At 36.0% G+C, this 18,815-nt stretch overlaps 1 protein-coding gene across 1 annotated transcript in view; it reads left to right on the forward strand.

Moving 5' to 3' along the window:
• Window positions 1-18,815, forward strand: part of CSMD1 (CUB and Sushi multiple domains 1) — a 1,279,784-nt gene that overhangs the window by 1,137,925 nt on the left and 123,044 nt on the right. The window contains exons 47-48 of the mRNA XM_067294827.1: window positions 10,282-10,470; window positions 15,336-15,482. Coding sequence (XP_067150928.1) covers window positions 10,282-10,470; window positions 15,336-15,482 — 336 coding nt within the window. The remainder of the gene's footprint in view (window positions 1-10,281; window positions 10,471-15,335; window positions 15,483-18,815) is intronic.

The following is an 18,815-nucleotide window of genomic DNA, read 5'->3' on the forward strand; positions in this document are numbered from 1 at the left end:
AAAAAAAAGAAAAAAGAGAAGTTCTTTTATCTTAGCTATACAGGTAGCATCACTACAAGAATCTTCTGTAACTGAAATCAAAATTTATGCAATTAATTCCTTGTATAAAAAAAAAAAGAAACAGTCATTCTATTATCATACAATTAATTTTCAAATTAAGCCTTTATTAGTGCATCTTCTGGCAAATGTTTCACTTTCTTTTTTTCCTTCCTGTAATCACTGTTCTTAGTTTTGACACACTATTTCTGATGTGGTTGTACTCCTACTGCTGCAAGTCTAGCAAGATACTCATTTGCTTCTTAAAATAACAGATTAACCTATTAAAGGAATGAATAGGGCTTTGTATATTTGGAGATCAATTACATTTTAGTTTTTAATCATTTATATCACATTACAACCTATGTTCAGAAGTATTTGAAAAATGAATCACCAAAAAAATGGATACTGAGGTGAGGTTGGCATATCACAGCTAAGAAGAGAAAATGAAGCATTAACATTGATAAGAACAGATAAACTGAGTCAGACCAAAAGCCCATTTACCCAATGTTCTGTCTCCAGCACTGGCCAATAGCGAGCACCTGCAGAAAAGCATAAGATCATTGAAAGTATGTAGTGGCTTAAGGCCTCTAACAAATTGTCACTAGCCCTTCTTAAGCTAGTCATGGTTTCTTTGTATTTAAGAGTTCTGCAGTGACATTTCTTCAATAGATTTGTCCAATTCCTTTTAGAACCCATGTGAAAGGTTTATATCCACAAAGTTTTGTGCCAGAAGCTGCACATTTTAATTATGCAATAGGTGAAGATGTTTCTCCTTTTGTCCGCTTTGAACCTGGCACCTATTTTCACTTCATGTTCTCTAGTTCTTATATTGGAAGAAACAACAGTTGTTGGCATATTGATGGCATGATTTTATAGACCAGAAGATATTTCATACCTTTAATCATTCTTGTCATCCTTCTCAACAACTCTTCCAATTCTATTCTATTTCTTCTGAAACAAGGCCGTCAGAACCGCATGTACTATTCCAGCTGAGGGCTTGCTGCATTTATATATCATAAGGTCCTTCCACAGTTCTTTGTAGGTAGCCATTGTCTTTACAAATCTGAATATTTCTGTATCTGCATCAAATTTTGTTCTCCTGCTATTTAATCTCTGTTTTCAGATTACAATTTTTTTTGAACAGCACTGGTCCCTAGACAAAACCATATGGGACTGTGCTTTTGATACTCCCCTGCTATACAGCTCTCTTCTCTTTTTCCAGCCTTCTAACCAATCATTTATTTAAGTGAGGATCATTCCCATTATGCCATGGCAGCTTAGTCTCCTTAAGAGGAGGACTTTGTCAAATACCTTCTGAAAATCCAAGTAGCATCTCAGATTATCTTCCTTATCGGAATACTTGTTGACTCCTTCAGAGAACTCCTAACATATTTTTGAGATATATAGACCTTCACAAAAGCTGACATGATTTTTCTTCAATATATTATGTTTATCTATGAATACATTATTACTGCTTTTAGAATAGATTCTGTCATTCTATTTAGCAAAGTTATCATGCTTACAGGTCTGTAGTTCCCTACATCTGCTTTAGAAGTTATCTTGAAATTGGCATTGTTTGCCACCTTCCTTTCAGTTGGTACTGAGAGAGTTGAAGTAAGATGCTACATTCCAGTTTTTAATTTAGTTGTATTATCTTTAAGTTGATCCTGACATTTTTAATTCATTTTTTTGAATTCTGTGATTTCAACTCACACTTGAATTTGAGAAATATGTCAACATGTCCCATATAAAGAAGAGTCCCAAGATGGGAACCATCTTTGCTCCACCACTGTAAACATGGATGAAATAATTCACTTAGTTATTCTCCCATGGTTTTATTGTTGTTGGAGATTCATTTTATGTCTTTATCTTTTATTAGCTCTTAAGACTGTATTGCAGGCTTTCTGATCGTGATAGGATCGGAAAGTATTGCTACTTGTTGCGTACTGCACATATTGTTTTTCAAACTCTTTTTTGGACTGCCTTCTTTTATTTCTGCATTTTACCTGCTGTAGTTTATGGGGGCTTTTTTACATTATTCTTGTGTCAGCTTCACATTCTTGAAAGATGCCAGAAAACTTTTCATTCTGCTGATCTGTGCCACTACATTGTAGTAGACAAGAAAAATATTTATATGATAGAAAACCAGGTTCTAGGACACTATATACAATTCAAGTCTGAAGACATATCTGACAGGCAAGGAAAATCAATCTCAGTCGCCACTTCTACATCATTCTGAATGAATGACCTCCAGAGCAGCTGTAATCACACCATGCCATTTTCCTTACATATACCTTTCCTCTTTTGACTAAATAGAAGCCAGAGCACCAGACCATCTGAGGACAGACTTTCTCCCAGTGCCTGAAACCATGGTAACTTGTCAAGTAACGTCTACTGTGCAAAGTCCTAAGCATGCTACAGAAAATGCAGTTATTGTGCCTGAATTTGTATGCCAACTAGATGCAACGCCTTTGACATGAGTTCAGGTTTTAGGGCAGCACTCAAAGACTTCCTATAGTAAACACTGTAGAGACACAATAAATTGCAGTTTTACAAAGCAAAAAGTGTGATCTGAAAAGTGCCAGTGTTCCAAGGGATTGTGAATAAGCACACCCCATTCACTTCATGGGATGAGACCCCTGTTAGAAGTTGAGTTACAGTCCTTTCAGGAGATTAAACTATGGCCCATCTGTCAAGCTAAAGATTTATTTAGTAGTTTGTGAGATCTGGGTTGCCAGTAACCTAGTTATCCTGAAGATTATCATACTAATCAGCATTCTCCAAGCTGGCCTGTTCCTTGGACAACAGATTATTCTTGGCTTCCTTTCTTTAAAGTTTCATTTTGCTACAGTTCTAGCAGATCTAAAGATTTCAGCTTTATCTTTCTTTAATTACAACTTGTACTATAGATTTTTAGTTACAACTTATACTGAGCAGATCCTCCAGGCACTCCCTTTAGCCATCAACTTTTTTCTAAGTTTATTAAATACCTTAAAATTAGCCACACAATTTCTGCCTGACCTCCCCATTTTATAGGTGTGATTTTCTGCAGTCATTTTCAAGGCATTTTGCCAATAATGCTAAAGTTGGGGGATCCATCTGTCTTGTAAGAGTTTGCATGCATGGACTAACATGTCTAAGGCAGAAAAATATGTTATGAAAATGGAGAATTTTCAGAAGTTATTATACTTTTCCTGTAAAATGCTAAATAAATACTAAAATACTCAGTTTTCTATCATGATCTGAAGGAGACCTATTCACATAGCTTTATCAAAGAAATTTGCCTGTTCTTAGTATAACATATCTGAAGAGTACCTGTCTTTATAAGCCTGCTCAGTACATGATCTTCTACCACTAGAGTTGGATGCAACAGTGATGTTGTAAACAACTTGCCTATTGTTCTTTGGAAAAAATGTGTATGACGTTTAAAATTTAAGTCATTAAAAGGATGTGTTTTCTGCCCCTTTCCCTCAGTGACACAAACATCTTTAGCCTTATGATTGTGTTTATACATTTTTGCATCTGAGTGCTTTGGCAGAAAACACATATGCTGTTCTTCAAAATTCTTAATTAACCCAGTTAGATAGTGAAAGATGACAGTTCACATATGATTGTTGAGTTGCAGTTGTAAAATGTGGTAAATGGCAAATCAAAAAGCAGACTCCCTTCTCTACTGAAAAGGCAGAGTGACCTTCTGCAGGCGAAAATGGTCTCAATCAGGTGCAGCATCCTTGATGAGAGAGAGACTGCTGCAGAAATTCCTCTTTCCTCTCTCTCTATTCCTCCTTTGTTGCTATTCTTGCAGGGGCTATGACTGTCATTTATACCTTCTTGTTATACTTCACATTTTCACTGTATGTGGGATGTTTTACATACACTGGATATGTTCTTTGTTTTCTTCGTTATGCTCTTAAACAAATTTTGCCCAGCTCTAGAGGTTGTGTTCCTGTAGTGACCAGTAGTTGACCACTTGCAATTTGTGTTTATATCCTTGGGGTATCTGCTGTCTTCCTACGCTTATACTCTCTTGCTACAACATATTTTATCTTTCCTTTTTTTGCTGTTAGGGAGAGGTAGAAATGCTTTCTGATGCTGATAGGCTTGCAAGTATTGCTACTTGTAAGTGTAAGTGCTACTTATAAGTAGCAAGGTAAGGCATAATGAGGATTGCAACAGCAAGAAATTCCTTTGTTGTTCACAAACATTGACAAGTTAATAAAAAAGCTAATTGAAATCTAGTTTAAGTTAGATATTTCTATGACTGCTAAGACACTAAAATTAGAGAGGTGCTATGATCATATTGCCTTAATGTGGAGATGATATTTCTGAATAAAAAGAAATATCAAAAGGTGCAGAAATCAGAAGTATCAGAGGTAAGTCAAGAAGTTGTTTAGTCAGGTACTACACCAAAACATCCTCATCAAATTTCTTCAAAAGATGGGTTAGGTAATCTGTTTCTTATAACTAGTATATGATGAGAGTGTTAGGCTGTCCTGCAGAATTACTTTACTCAAGATACTGCTTCACCACACTCAGTTACATCTGACTGTGTAATGTAAAGCACTTTCTTATTTGCTTTTGTTTTTCTGTAAGCTTTGTCTATATGTAGGAATTTATGCAGACTAATAAATAATAGTACTCTGAGTTTACATGTGCAATGATATAATTAAAAATGAATGTAAAATAGATTATGTCCTCCAATATGCCTGAAACATTCTTTTAATTATTTTTCTTGTTTTTTTTCCCTTATGCCAAACCATTTTACAATAGTTACTTTTAAAATTCATGGGATATTCTTATAAAGAAGTAAATAATAAATATTTTCTGGGATCCAAAAGTTTAATTTTCTGTTTTTGCAGTTCAGATTTTCTTGACTGGTAAACTTCACCTCAACTTCCAAACTTCTAAATGTGTAGGGAATGGAATCATCCTTTAACTTAGGACAAAGAGAGTCCAGAAGATGCTTAAATACAATGCTGATGAATATAATGTTAACGTGTTAATTGATTAGCAAATAAAAGAAACAGTACTAACAGTGAAATATTTATGCCTTAAAGCAATTTGTATGACTTTTTGTTTAGGAGTATTCTTTTTTGAAATGTCATGCTAAAGGTGAGATCTAATATTATAGAACAGAAGGGTCTGAATTAAAGGGTTTTTTTGTTTTCACCTGTTGTGTGTATCAAGACATCAACATCAAGAACATAGCTCTGTGGAGTTTATTTGTATTTGGTGGGTAATTAGTGGTTATTAATGGTACTGGAAAATGGAAGTGCCTTTTGTTTTGTAGAGCAAGGTGAAGCAGTCTCCAAAGGGTTTGCGTGTCCCTATCTCAATTTTTTCTCTTTAACTGTACAAATCTTGTAAAATGTTCAAATCTAGCTTCCACCCTTGTTATTAAGTCATGTGACCAGCAACTAAGCTGTGCTAGGGGAAAGCTAATGAGTAGTTCATGATGGAGAAGTGAGCCAGCAGAGGCTGCTGAGCTGCCATGTAACTCAACTGCACAGCCAACCCACTAAATTGCAAAGGAGCAACATGCTGTCTGTCTTCTCATGCCCCTGAACTACTCCAGAATTGTTCCTCTCATAAGCTCCTGTGGTATCTCTTGTGAACCATAGGAAGAGTTTGATCCATAGCTTATTGTGGTAGGATAGGTACAGAGCTATTTACAGCTTAGAAAGACACTCATTCTTTAAGAGTTTCACTTATTACTTGAATTTACCTGACTCATTTGGAATTTTAATGACCTAAGGTACTCTGAGGGAGGCCTCCCAAGACACTATTTCTGGCTCAGTACCAGAGAAGAATATTCCATATCCCTTTTCACCCTTTGCATGGCTGTTTGCCCCAGCTAGAATTAGAGAGGTACATTTTTTTCACATACACAGTACACTTTCCCCTTGAAAATTGTTCTGTAGTAAAGTTTTGGAGGCTACTAAGTGAATATAATAGAATAAGTCAAAGAAAGAAGCCCCAAAGCAATCTTGCATTGATCTGTTTCTAAAGTTGTTTACATGTGATGGATTGTTCAAGGAAATTCTCTGATTTTTAAGCTCTTGATTTTTAATGTTCACCCACCAAAGATATGTTCTTAATTACAAAGCAGCATCATACTTTTCCTCAGTCATGAGAAGGGCATGAGGGAATATCTGCAAAAGGCATGTTTTCCCCTCTTAAGAATTGTTAAGAATTTTCCCCTTCTTAAGAATTAACTATGAGGAAAGAGAAAACTAGCATCTCTCCTTCTTTTGCTATTGGTAACTTTCACTCACCTACTTTTGAGAAAAAGCTTTCTTGGTTGATATTTTTTCTAACCTAGCAAAAAAGCTACTTCTTTGTCTTTTTTTTGTTTTGTTTTCTTTTGCTTCTCTTTTTGTCTCTGACATCCTTTACAAGACAAAATAGGTGACCTAAGAGCAAAACAGGTGAAAGAAAAAAGCAGAAAAAGCAATTTTTTTCTGCAATTTCCTAATGCTGGTTCTTTTTCTTTTCTTTTTTCTTATAGAGCATTGTTAGAGTGCCCATTTCTCATCTGGAGCATCCTCAGAGATTTCTGAGATGCTCACAGTCAAAGTGTCTGTGCTTTCTGAGTGTAATTGTATTTCCTCCTATCCTATGACACTTCTTTTCCCTGAAGGAAACCACTAGTATTTTACTTCTCTGTTTTAGTGAGCTGCTTCTCCTTATCTTTTCTCTGCATGTTCTTCCTTGGCTCTGTTTCTTTCATATCATTGCTATGAGTTTCTTAAGTTAGTGAGATGTATCTCAACAATTACTTTATGACCATGCTCTGTGGATGAGAGCAAATTAATATCAGATTTTTCAAGCTATAGCTTTCACATGTTTTTCGTACTTGCAAATCCTCCTTCCCAGATTCCAAAATCTGCATATACTACAGTAATTAAACACATGTTAATGTAGCCAGTTCTTAAAAGGGTGTTTACAGTTCACCTCTTCTTTGGAAATAATGCCTGTGAGAACTTACTAGCAGAGCACCATATAAAGGGCTGTAATAAAAGTTTTTAGATTAAGCCAGCTGTAAGCTTTTCCAGAAGACTGTAACATCACATGTTCCATCTTTTGAGATCACCTGGATTTAGTTTTATATTGACTGTATCCATGTGATGTCTAGATTTTATTTGGAGGCTCCAAACCTGAATGATGGGTAAATGTTTCATATCTAAAGTGGAGTCATTTGACCAGTAGTCATTTCCATAACTCCTTAGATGCTGAGGAAAGTCAGGCAACAAAAGGCAGTTGTATCCTTACTAGCTCTGCTGTTGTTTTTTAAATATGGCAGATTGGTTAATAAACGCCCCACAGGTACTGTCTACAGTTCCACATCTACCTCCTGAATGCCCTGTGCTTTGTGACCACTTTTATGTCATATTTAGTTTAATGTAGCCATTTCTAAAAGCAGAATTTATCCAGAGAAGTGACAGTTGTCTATGTGGACAGGCGTTGAAAAGAGTCAGTATCTCTCACTTCCTGTGAGAAGTCTCACGGAATTATTGATTTCTCATGGATACTTGTAATTTACTTCTGTGAAGACCAGCTGTTTATCCACCCATTGCTCTAGTGAAATTTATCACAAAGCTTCTAAAGCAGCCCACATTTGATCTGTAGAAGATGTCTTCTTTTCTTAAAAATGTTCTTATAGCATAAGCACATGAAAAATATACTACAGGGTAAGGTAGTCTGCAAAACTGTATCCTGTCAGCTACTTTTCATGTAAGTGATGAGCACTCTTACCTCATGTCCCACAGGAAATGCCATATAGCTGGCCAAACTTCTGTTCAGGAATCAGCTTTTATGTATTTAACTCAGGGAAAATAGTTAACCATTGTGTATCTGACAATAAGTTCATGCCCTGCCTTGTTCTATGAAAATTTGCAGTTTTACCCATACCTTGCTGCAGATACATGAGTCAGAGCACTTCTTGAGTGTATTTTCTCTAGTTACACTTCTCTTAGCTGCAGGTGTTTTTATTTCAAGAGACAATCCCTGAATTAAAATTTTCAGAAGGTGGAAAAAATATATTTTCCTCATTACTTTATATGCCATTATCCCATGGGCTTTCCCTCTCATAGGATGTCTGCTTTAGATGCTATTTGTGCCCCCCCAAAAAAAGTGGCTTTACCTCTTGGAGATAGTCTGCTGCATGCAGTGCTGTCAGATGAGAGCAGAGAAATAGACTCATGACAAGGAAAAATTCTTTGCTTGCCATGTTCTTCCCACACCTTTTTACTCTTGTTTGTTGGTATATTTTCATTTGCACATTATATCCCTCTTTTTTATGTGCTAACATTTTTCCTTATGACTAAAGAAATTTTTTAGCTGAGCAAGATGAGGGGCAAAGAGAGAAAGAATTTCAAAAATCTTATATTCTGTTCTGCACTTGTTGGCATGATAATGCTACATATTCTCCAGGCTATTAGAGTAGACTGACAAAGAAAATGCTTTGACAAAAATGAGTAGTAAGTAGTTTTTACTTTTTTACACTTTTCCGCCTTCCTAAATAATCAGACTAGGTTTTAGGTAAGTAATTTATAACTTGTCTATAGTATAAAAAACACAACTGATGAAAAATCACCTGAATTTAGTGTTGAAGGTTCCAAGCATGAATTAGACCCAGGGAACTCTTGGAGCAGCTAGAAAAGGACTGTTTTGATTTGACTGTTTCTTTTTCTAGATCTTGTTACCATCAAGAAATTGATAGTCCACAGAAAATGAGTTGTAAGTTAGATCTGAACCACAAATCTTCCACCCTTCAGTGTATCATTTTTTATAATAATTTTAATACTCTGGGATGGTGAATGGAATGTTGATGAGAATCGTATTGTCCAAGTCAAGTGCATACACTTTCTCTTACCTTCTACTCAGTTCCAAGTCTGGAAAACTGTACCTAGATGAGGGGATGGATAGGAATATGCCAGCTTCTTAAAGGTAGGGTCTATACTTTGTAGGTTTTATATGTGACTTAATTGATAGGGTTCTTATTTTATTTGCATTGTTGCTTCTGATGGAGAGTTCAGATTTTTCCTGAATGGGTGGGACAGAAGGTAAAGCCTGGAAATCTTGTGTAAAATGTAATATCCTTCTCTACTAGTGTGTTTAATTTCTCTGAGAGGAAAATCAAGTATGAAATCCTGACACTATTTTCCAAAAGTCTACACCAAAATTCCTCCTGACTACAAATGAACCCAAATTTCACCTCCAAGGCTGAAGTTTGCAAAAGGCCAACTGGCAGAGATTTCTGGTTTTTAATGTTTGTTGCTGATGGCCATCTGTGTTTTTCTCTGTAACATATTTCTTCCCCTTATCGTTTTTCCTCTGTTGTTATGTTATTCACCTTCTCATATCCTCTAATTAATGCAAGTACTTGGGTACTGTGCCAGTCAGTTTCCAGGAATGCATTCCTATGATGGTATTTTTGTAAATCTTACACAAAAAAATTTGATGAAATGCACATATATTATAAAATTGTGGAGAAAAAATACCAGAACTCAGCAGCAAGCAGACATGAAGACATCATTCTTGTATGAGAGACAAAATGCTAAAGAAAAACAGTGACCACAGCATTCAAAATATAAATTTTATAGCATTTAAGTATAGTATACTCATTGTCATGCAAGATATGATAAATTTCAGTGAATACCGTGTGAAACTCTTTGTTAAATGTTATGAGTTTAGAGCTTAAGTAACTGGGGAAGTGGTTGCTGAGAGGATCTGACTTAGATGACTAACTATTCTGTATACAAAATAAATCCTTTGTCTGCACAAAATGCTTTTTTTTTTTTTTAAATAACTGTGTGTGCCATGCTCAGGTAACAGACTTGATTCTTACAGTGGTTTTTGAGAACTCAAATAGAAAAGAGCAACAAAGTTTCCAAATAAAAAGTTTAACGGGAACTTTCTCTTACAGATGTTAATGATCACACCAGCATATGTGTAACTCTTGACTGTAAACTCTTTGGGCTGTGATGTATTTCTAGATTAATGTTTTATTATAATAGTTATTCTGTTCCATAAGTGCAGGGTTTATAAAGCTGGTTCTTATTTTGTTTGTGCTAAAGGGAACTTTACTGTTGAATCCATTTAGAATATGATTTTAACATGTCTGCATTTGGCAATTGATCCTGAAGTATTTTAATCTCTAAAAAATAATACTACATTTTATTATAGAAGGGAAACACTATTTCAGTACTATTCTTGTTGTTGTTCTTGTGTCTTTCTTAGCACAATGTCCAGCAAATGAAATCCGTACAGAATCATCAGGAGTGATCCTCAGTCCAGGTTACCCAGGCACCTATCCCAATTCTCAGACCTGCTCTTGGACTGTAAAGGTTGAACCAGGGTATAACATCTCCATCTATGTAGAAATGTTTCAAAGTGAAAAGCAGTTTGATGAGCTGGAGGTATTTGACGGTAAGAAAGATTTAAATTGTATCTAATCACAAAGAACAAAAATAGAGTAAAGGGAGGCTCGATTTCCAGCTGTTGGTTTCATCATTACAAAATCGCAGAATAGTTGGGGCTGAAAGGGACCTCTGGAGATCATCTGGTCCAATCCCCCTGCTCAAGCAGGGCCACCTAGAGCAGGTTGTCCAGGACCCTGTCCCTGTGGCTTTTAATATCTCCAAGGATGAAGATTCCACAGCTTCTCTGGGCAACCTGTTCCCGTAAACAGTCATCCTAACAGTAAAAGTTTTTCCTCATGTTCAGACAGAACTTCTTGTGTTTCAGTTTGTGCCCATGCACCTTGTCCTGTCACTGGGCACCACTGGGAGGGTCCGGCTCTGTCTTCTTTATACCTTCCCTTCAGATATTTGGCAAGATCCCCCCAAGCCTTCTCTCTTCCAGGCTAAACAGTCCCAGCTCTCTCAGCATCTCCTCATATGAGAGATGTCCCAGTCCCTTAATCATCTTAGTAGCCCTTTACTGGACTCACTCCAGTAGCTCCACCTCTCTAGTGTACCAGGGAGCCCAGAACTGGACACAGCGCTGCAGGTGTGGCCTTACCAGTGTGGAGTAGAGGGGAAGGATCACCTCCCTCGACCTGCTAGCAGTGCTCTGCCTAATGCAGTCCTGGATACCGTTTGTCTCCTTTGCCTCAAAGGTATGTTGAATCAACTTGATTCATCATGCAGTGATACATCTGAAATCTACAGAATAGTCCAGTATTTTTATTATTTTGCCTTAAATCTAAGTCTGTTAGTCAGTGAAAGTTTTTATAGATGCATCCATGAGAAAGAACCTGATTAATTTTTTTTAAGCTTTGTTAGAGAAGGAGCCGCAGCAGGAGCTTTCCTGTGAAAATCGTACAGTTTTTCTATTTCCTGGGAAATGTATGGAAGTGGCTGAACAGAGAAGTAAACGTGCTGCTTTGTAATGAGTCACTTCTGGTGCAGAAATTCTCTTTTTAAACAAATACTATTTGTGTAATTTCATAAAAATATTTGAGCCCCAAAAGTCATCAGTGGAGTACTCTGCCTACTTCCTTCATAACATAGCAGAACCAGTGCTGTATCTTGTTTGAATATACCCATATTGAGGAATTTGGCCACCTGCTTTGAGATAAAGAGTGGAAAAATGAAAAAAAAAATTACTTTTTAGAATGTTAGTCATACCAGCAACCTCTCAACAGACCCTATTTAATAAACAGACTATTCTTAAACTGTTTTTTTTTCCTACTGAATTCTAACCTTATTATTGCTTGTTCTGTTCTCTTGATTGATGAAAATAACTGGTCCCTGGTTGCTCTTTAATATATTTTTGTTCATTTGGAGACAATTATCATATTTGCCCTCATTAACCAAGCAGATATGATAACTGTGATAGAATTGATTAATATTCACTGTGGGAGTTTCATAACACAAAAAATATTAAATGGTCATAGTTTTTAAGTATTTTGCTCTAAGTATTTTTTGTAAGTTACAGGACTTTTAATATCTGAAATTATTATTAAAATATTTTTCACTGTTTTATAACAGCATTCTGAAGAAAGCAGTATTTTGCATTCTTTTAAAAATGCCAGATCATTAGCTGGATTTTTTTTCCTTAAAATCTTACCTATGTCAGTCAGTGTCAGGTCAGTGGAGGAAATAGTCTGAAAAATCTATTAAAATTGTCTTTTCCTCCACTCTATTTTCTATTTAACTTCAAGACAATATGTAGTGTGCCTGCAACTTTTCTAGTGGTCTGATCACTTTGTTTTCTTTTGAAAAATTCTGTTTAGACTGCTTAATGTTCCTGATGAAGATTTTTGTTTCTTTCTTATGCATTTAAATTTAATGAAACCAGAGTATCAATAATAGATCTGAAGGAAGAATTAACATATTTACTACATTTTGAAGTGTTGTGATTTTATGACGTAAAATCACATTCTGACAAATTCATCTCTAGTGCAGCTCCACTGAAGCCATTTTTTCTACCACCTACCAGCAAACTTAAATGAGAACGATAATGGCATATTTATAACCTCTCAATGCAGTGCCATGTAGAGATTCCTAGGCTAACTCTCAACAAGTCGATATTTAAACATGGCACAGTGCAGTGCCTTGCCGAGATACTTGTTTGCATCCCTGTGGCCACATTAGCAATGTGCTTTGCTAGGCTAATTAGTTCTACATCTCAGCATGATGAGTTAGTTGGGGCAGAAGGCTGTGCTGATGTGGCTCTTCTGTTTCCAGTGATGGGTATAACTCAGACTAGCTCATTCAAAGCTAGCTCAGGTATTTCTCTGTATTGCTGCATAGCACAGTAAATATATCATATCCTAGGTTGCTGGGACCTTATGTGGTCCAAACCAGCATAGCTTCATTTAAGTCAGGAGAACTGAATTGTTCTGCACCAGGTGAAGATCTGTCTCCAAACAAAGGTTTATGTAGAAAATATTTAATTATTGACAAGATAACTTTTATAGAAACAGTGTTAGCTAAAGCACAGGCCTCTGATGACTTTATAGTGCAGTCAGCAAGGTTGCCCAGGTGAGCTGGGAGCAATAAGCCCGTTAGCCATTCTCACTTATCAGTCAGACCCATAGGAAATCCCATCTATAGTCTAAGCCTGAGCAGCCGTAAGTGTACCATGAATATAATTAGTAAAAGATTTTAAACTTGAAAACACTGTGTTCAGGCAGCTTATACCGAATGGCATTCATTTAATACAGCAAATAGTCTTTGATTCCCCCCCCCAAAAAAAAATAAAGCAACATAATTCTGTCATCACAAATAGACAAAAAAAAAAAAAAGACACAAAGTGTAGGATTCAGGAGAGCATCATATGTCAAGTCAGCACACTAGAAGTTGAGTATGCATATCCTTGTATAGGCAAACTCTGAAATAAAAAAGTCAAACACAAAAATATCTAGGTAGTGCTGCTAACTGTCCTGATCAGCAGCTGAAGAGCTGCCAGCTAGGTAAGATCCAGTAGCTGGAACTCAGCTCCAGGAAGAATAAAGCAAACTAAAATGCAATTGCATACATTGACCTCCCAATGGTGAGAAGATGTGATGTGGCTGCTTGACATGTGGTACTGCAGTGTAATTTCACTATCACTAGTAACTGAAAGATTCTCACCTCTTTGTATGTGGTAGATCCTTATTTGTACTTGCACTCTGGTAGCCCCATTATTTGCAAATTTCAAAAAAGTATAAATTCTAAATTGAGAATTACCTTATGAATTGGGTAGATAGTATTGAACACATTTTACAAAACACAGGGAAACTAAATCAATTGTCATGTTCTAAATCATCCTTTCAAGCAGAAACAGGAATTGACCTCAGCAGTCCTCATAGTCCATCCTAGTCTGTGATCACTGAACACTAACCCTAATATGAAAAGCAAGCCACAAAACAGGACATGCTAGGCCCCCTACTGCTAAAACTAAGCTTATTCTTATTATTTCTTATTTTGTATATATATTTATTACTTAGAGCTTATTTGCTCATAATTATTTAGTTGTAGTGTTGTCATCATGGTGACTGAACTACAATTCTAAAGCACTGGGAGGTTTTCTTAGTTTTTATGGTTTGCTGTGGCTCTTACAGCCTCTCTTTTGTACCTGAAATACTCCAATTAGAAAATGTATTTACTCTTTTTGGACTGGAGGGGGTGAAGGTTGACAACAATTATATGCAGTTTTTAGGTGTCCTTTTAATCAGTTTTTTTTGTTGTTGTTTTCATGCAACATAAGAAGAGCTGATGGGGCTGCAGCTACTCAAACTCAGCAAAAAATGAATGAAGCAGCCCCTTTATTTGAAATGGCTGCTGTGGCCAAGAGTATGTTGGTTGAACTTGGCTTTCCTAAACTTGAAAAACACAGAGCAAAAGACATAGCATGTGAAAGGGAGGAATTTAGCTGGAGAAAAAAAAGCCTTTATATAGGGGGGAGGATGTTATTTCATGTTTTAGGAAGCTTCAATAGAAGATTGGTTCAGTGCATTGATTTTTTTTCCTTGTGTATATGTTGTTTTATTGTATAATTAGCTCCAGAATCATTATTTGTGTTTCTGGGGTTTTATTACTGTTATTTGAACATATTTTGCTGTAATGTGTCAGGTTTTATTATGATGATGATATCACTCTAGTGCCAAGGTGCATTATTTACAATACTCTATATTTACTATAAATGTATATTTTTAACACCAAAATGATACTATTGAACTTACCATCTTTTAACAGGACTGGGTCCTCATATAGTATGTACTGCATGTTCATAGCACTTGTACATATGTGTATTCCACAGTGAAACCATGCTGATCTCAGTTGTATTTATCTGGCATGCTTATGTGACAGGGCATTATTTAGCTAATATGTTCAGTATGTAATATGGTGGTGTTTAAAATTCTACTAGCTGTGCAGTGTCAAGCAATGTAGAAATTTGCTGACACTCACTAGTTGGAAAGGAGTTTAAAATACACAGCTCAAATAAATATTAGCTATAAAAGAACAAGGAGCAGAAATATAACTTTATACAAAGACATTGCCACAAATAAAAAAGAATTAAGAAACAGTTTCCAGTCATTTTTCAGTGTTTATGGCACAAATACTCATTGTTTTATTTTTCAGTCTGTTATTACCAGAATTTTTTAATTGTTTTCTCTGGTAAAAACCTAGAACTGGATGGATAGTTTAAATAGAACTGTTAATTATTCTACTGGCAACAATGTGTCATGCTGTTTGTTATTCTTTCCTTGTATATTACTTTCACAGATAAGATAAAATATGCAAAGGATTGCTTAAACCATTAATACCTTATAACTTCAATATTTACTTTATTCATCTCTAAAGGTTCTTCTGGGCAAAGTCCTTTATTAGTTGCTTTAAGTGGAAATCATACTGGCCAGCTGAACTTCACAAGCAAAATGAATCAACTATATCTTCGCTGGTCAACTGATCATGCAACCAGCAAGAAAGGATTCAAGATACGTTACTCAGGTAACTGTTTTGTTTCCATTAAATTATACTTTATCGTTACGCATGCTATTCAACAGCAAATTAAAATTTGTAATATGATTTCTGTTTCTCCGAAAATAATAGTTTATTATAATGTACTTTCTGAGGTTGTCTAGTCATCCTATTTCAAATTCAAGATGAGCCTGGGACTTGGGCCCTCTCTTTTCTCCCAGTTTGCCAAAGATCTCCAGATTAATACTTCCCTAAGTAATAACTTCTTTCTGCAATTTACTGTCTTGTAATACCAGACCTGGAGCAGTGTCTTTTAAATATAGTGGGAGGGATAACCCGTAGATTTACAGAGTAGTAGTCAAGAGTGGGAATTTCTGATCCTGAAATGGTATGTGATATTCTAAGTGTAATTCAGTAACCACTGTTAGGTTTACAGTTTCCGGTGACAGTTCATTTTGCAACCCTTCTTACCATGTTTTTCTTCATGTATAGATGGAAAAGCAGGGAGAAAGTGCCCCTCACTTTTTGAATAGGCTGCTTGTGAATCTGGTGTGGTGGTGATAGGAAAATATATAAACAGTCTATCTAAATTCTTAAAAATTATGTTGCCTATTAAGAAAAAAAAATTCCAATATTGTGAGACAGGATTATGCTCTATGTGTTGACATAAATGACCTTTATTTTTTTTGCAGTGTCTGTGATTTTAACATGTTTTCACACACATGCCTGCGGACACACTGCCCCTTAGAGACTTGGCTTAGGGATCACATACGTGATGGGAGAGAGTGATTTGATAATTCTTCTCTCTTTGTTGTTAATGTTTGTTTTTTCTGTGTTTGGACTTAATTAGCAATGTAAAAATTTGTGTGAATGTTAATTTTGGTGGCTAATAATTGTAAATATAAATTAAGTAGAGAAAGGAATATTTTAAGAATGTTTTTGCAAGCACCAGGTTTCTTCCATTTAGGCATGCAGGGAGATCATTTTCACAAACGTTCCTCCTTTCCTCTACCATCCACGCGCTGGTAATCTAACTCTGGAGAGTTTCTCTTGTTACTGAAATAGAAGATTACAGCACAGCTCAGAGCATATTCATGTTCACTATTTTGGGGACTTAAGAGCTGTGAGCTCTAAGAACTATGAGTTAGTAAATACTCAGAAAAAAAGACTGGTTAGTAAAAGCACCATCTCCATCTTGCAAGCAGCATATGGAGTATTTCTAAAGACATACTAAAACTGAGGGGCAGAGGGAAAGGAAGTTGTTTTTGAGCACACTCGAGATTCAGTTAGCTATGCATAGGGAAAAGGCAAGTGCAGGACCTAATGGATTGAAAGTGTGGAAGAAAGAACAGTGAGAATCTGTCACATGATAACACCCCAGTGTGCAATAGTGAAGGAAGAGAGCCGGGGGAGCGTGCATCTCTTACAATTTTAAAGTTAGGGAGCAATATCAGGGTTACAAAAATAGAGTTCATGTTGCGAATTTGTTCTGTAAATACGATATTATTAAAGTGACTGATGTTTGAGGAATGAGAAATTATTTTACACCTCTGAGTATATACAAAACATGTTTTGTAGGAGTGGAGAAGTGGTCTGTCTGATTGCCAGGCTCAGTTCATCATTTATTATGGCACTAGCTGCAACTAATAATAAAATTTGGGAACTGGAGAGAGATATGTAATCTTGATGGCTGTGTTTTAGGAACAGACAACTGTTTTGTTTTCTCTGCTTCACCAACATCCAGTGCCTGCATTTTTCTCTAAACTTCTGACATTTTACATGAGATTCAATGGAAACAATCAGCATGAAAGAATTGGATTTGAATCTTAATGAGGGAAAGCAACAGCATGAGAGTAGGAAAAATACACGATCCAAAAAGGCTATTGATACCGTGGCAGCTGTGACTGAGCCAGCAGGCTTCCTCATAATGAAGAACCTATTGAAATGAGTTACTGTCTCCCCACAACCCTCCCCTTCTTCTCCAGCTATGCCTGTGCACAAAATTTTGCACATTGTAGTTTTGTCACAATTAGATTTCATTTGTAGATACAAATTTTCTTCATTTTTAAAGAGTGATGGAAGCTGTCAGAGGAATGCTTATTATTTCCTTTAGCATACAAACTCACATGCATAAGCTTTTAATGTTTAAAATTAGTTGCATGTTACCCACCTTGGGGGTTATGGCTTTTTGCTAAATAAATGCTAGTAGAAAAGATCTGCAGCACTACAGCAGGGGGGATATTCTTTATGGACTTTGACATATTATAGAGGCACGAGCATAATCTTATTCTAAATAATACACCTCCTAACTGCACTGACACACAGATATAAAATGATTTCTTTATTAATCTAGTGAGTATATGTTAGCAGTGTACTATGGTGAAACTAGGATAGGAAGCATCAGGTTAAAATTTCATGCAGCTCTATGGAAGAAACTGTTTTTGTTTTGTTTTGTTTTTGAAAGGGAAGTATGATTGTAAAATTGCTAAAAAAGATGCAAAGATAAGGAAGAGGTATTGCATGCTGAAATATCTTTTCTTTATACTTGCTGCTGTTTTATTATAATAATAATAATAGTAATAATATGTTATAATAATACTTTCTGGTGCAGCTGGGTTCCACCAAAACTATGCAGTTGGTTACAAATGGGGAAGATCTGTGAATGTAGGTAGAACTTGCTGAGTCCAGGCTAGGAAGCTCACTATCAGAGGTGGAACTGTAAAATTGCTTTTTGAAAGCTAACTGCAGAACCTGCTTCTGTGCTTTTTGTTTTCCTCAGTAATTTATAGCCCTATTACACATCACTCCACAATCAAGCTGGCATAAACAACTTAAAAAATCATCCACCTCTTCTTTTTCAAGATGTGATGGAAGGAATGAGAGAGCATTATAGCCGTATTTCCTATACTTCAGCACAGTACTTGGCAGCTCCCGCTGGAGGCGTAATTTGGGAAGCAGAGGAGTACTTAGCTGGCTATTTTGCAAGTTGACATAATCTCTTTAACATTTTTGGGCTTGTGTTTAACTTTTGATTATTTGTTCAGGAACACATAAGGCAAGCGGTTACTAGTGCTTTACTAGCTAATTTGTAGTTGGCTGCCAATAGAACTGTTGAGATATGTATTAAAACCCCTGCCAGATCTATGTTTTACCTTTATTCTGCTCTCGTAACTTCAAATCTGTTATTGCAAGAAGCTGAATTCTTCACCATTTATTATTTCAGCTTATTTTTAATTCTTGTACCTGTGAAACAACTGTTGCTATTTCCTTTCCATTTTACTTTAAAAGCAAAAGCTATTGATTTGGCTTTGTTTTGTCTTTACATTTTCCAAGTAGCTTGTTAGAGGTGATAGGTGAATTGTA

This window comes from Apteryx mantelli, chromosome 3 (genome assembly GCF_036417845.1).
Source record: "Apteryx mantelli isolate bAptMan1 chromosome 3, bAptMan1.hap1, whole genome shotgun sequence".
NCBI lineage: Eukaryota > Metazoa > Chordata > Aves > Apterygiformes > Apterygidae > Apteryx > Apteryx mantelli.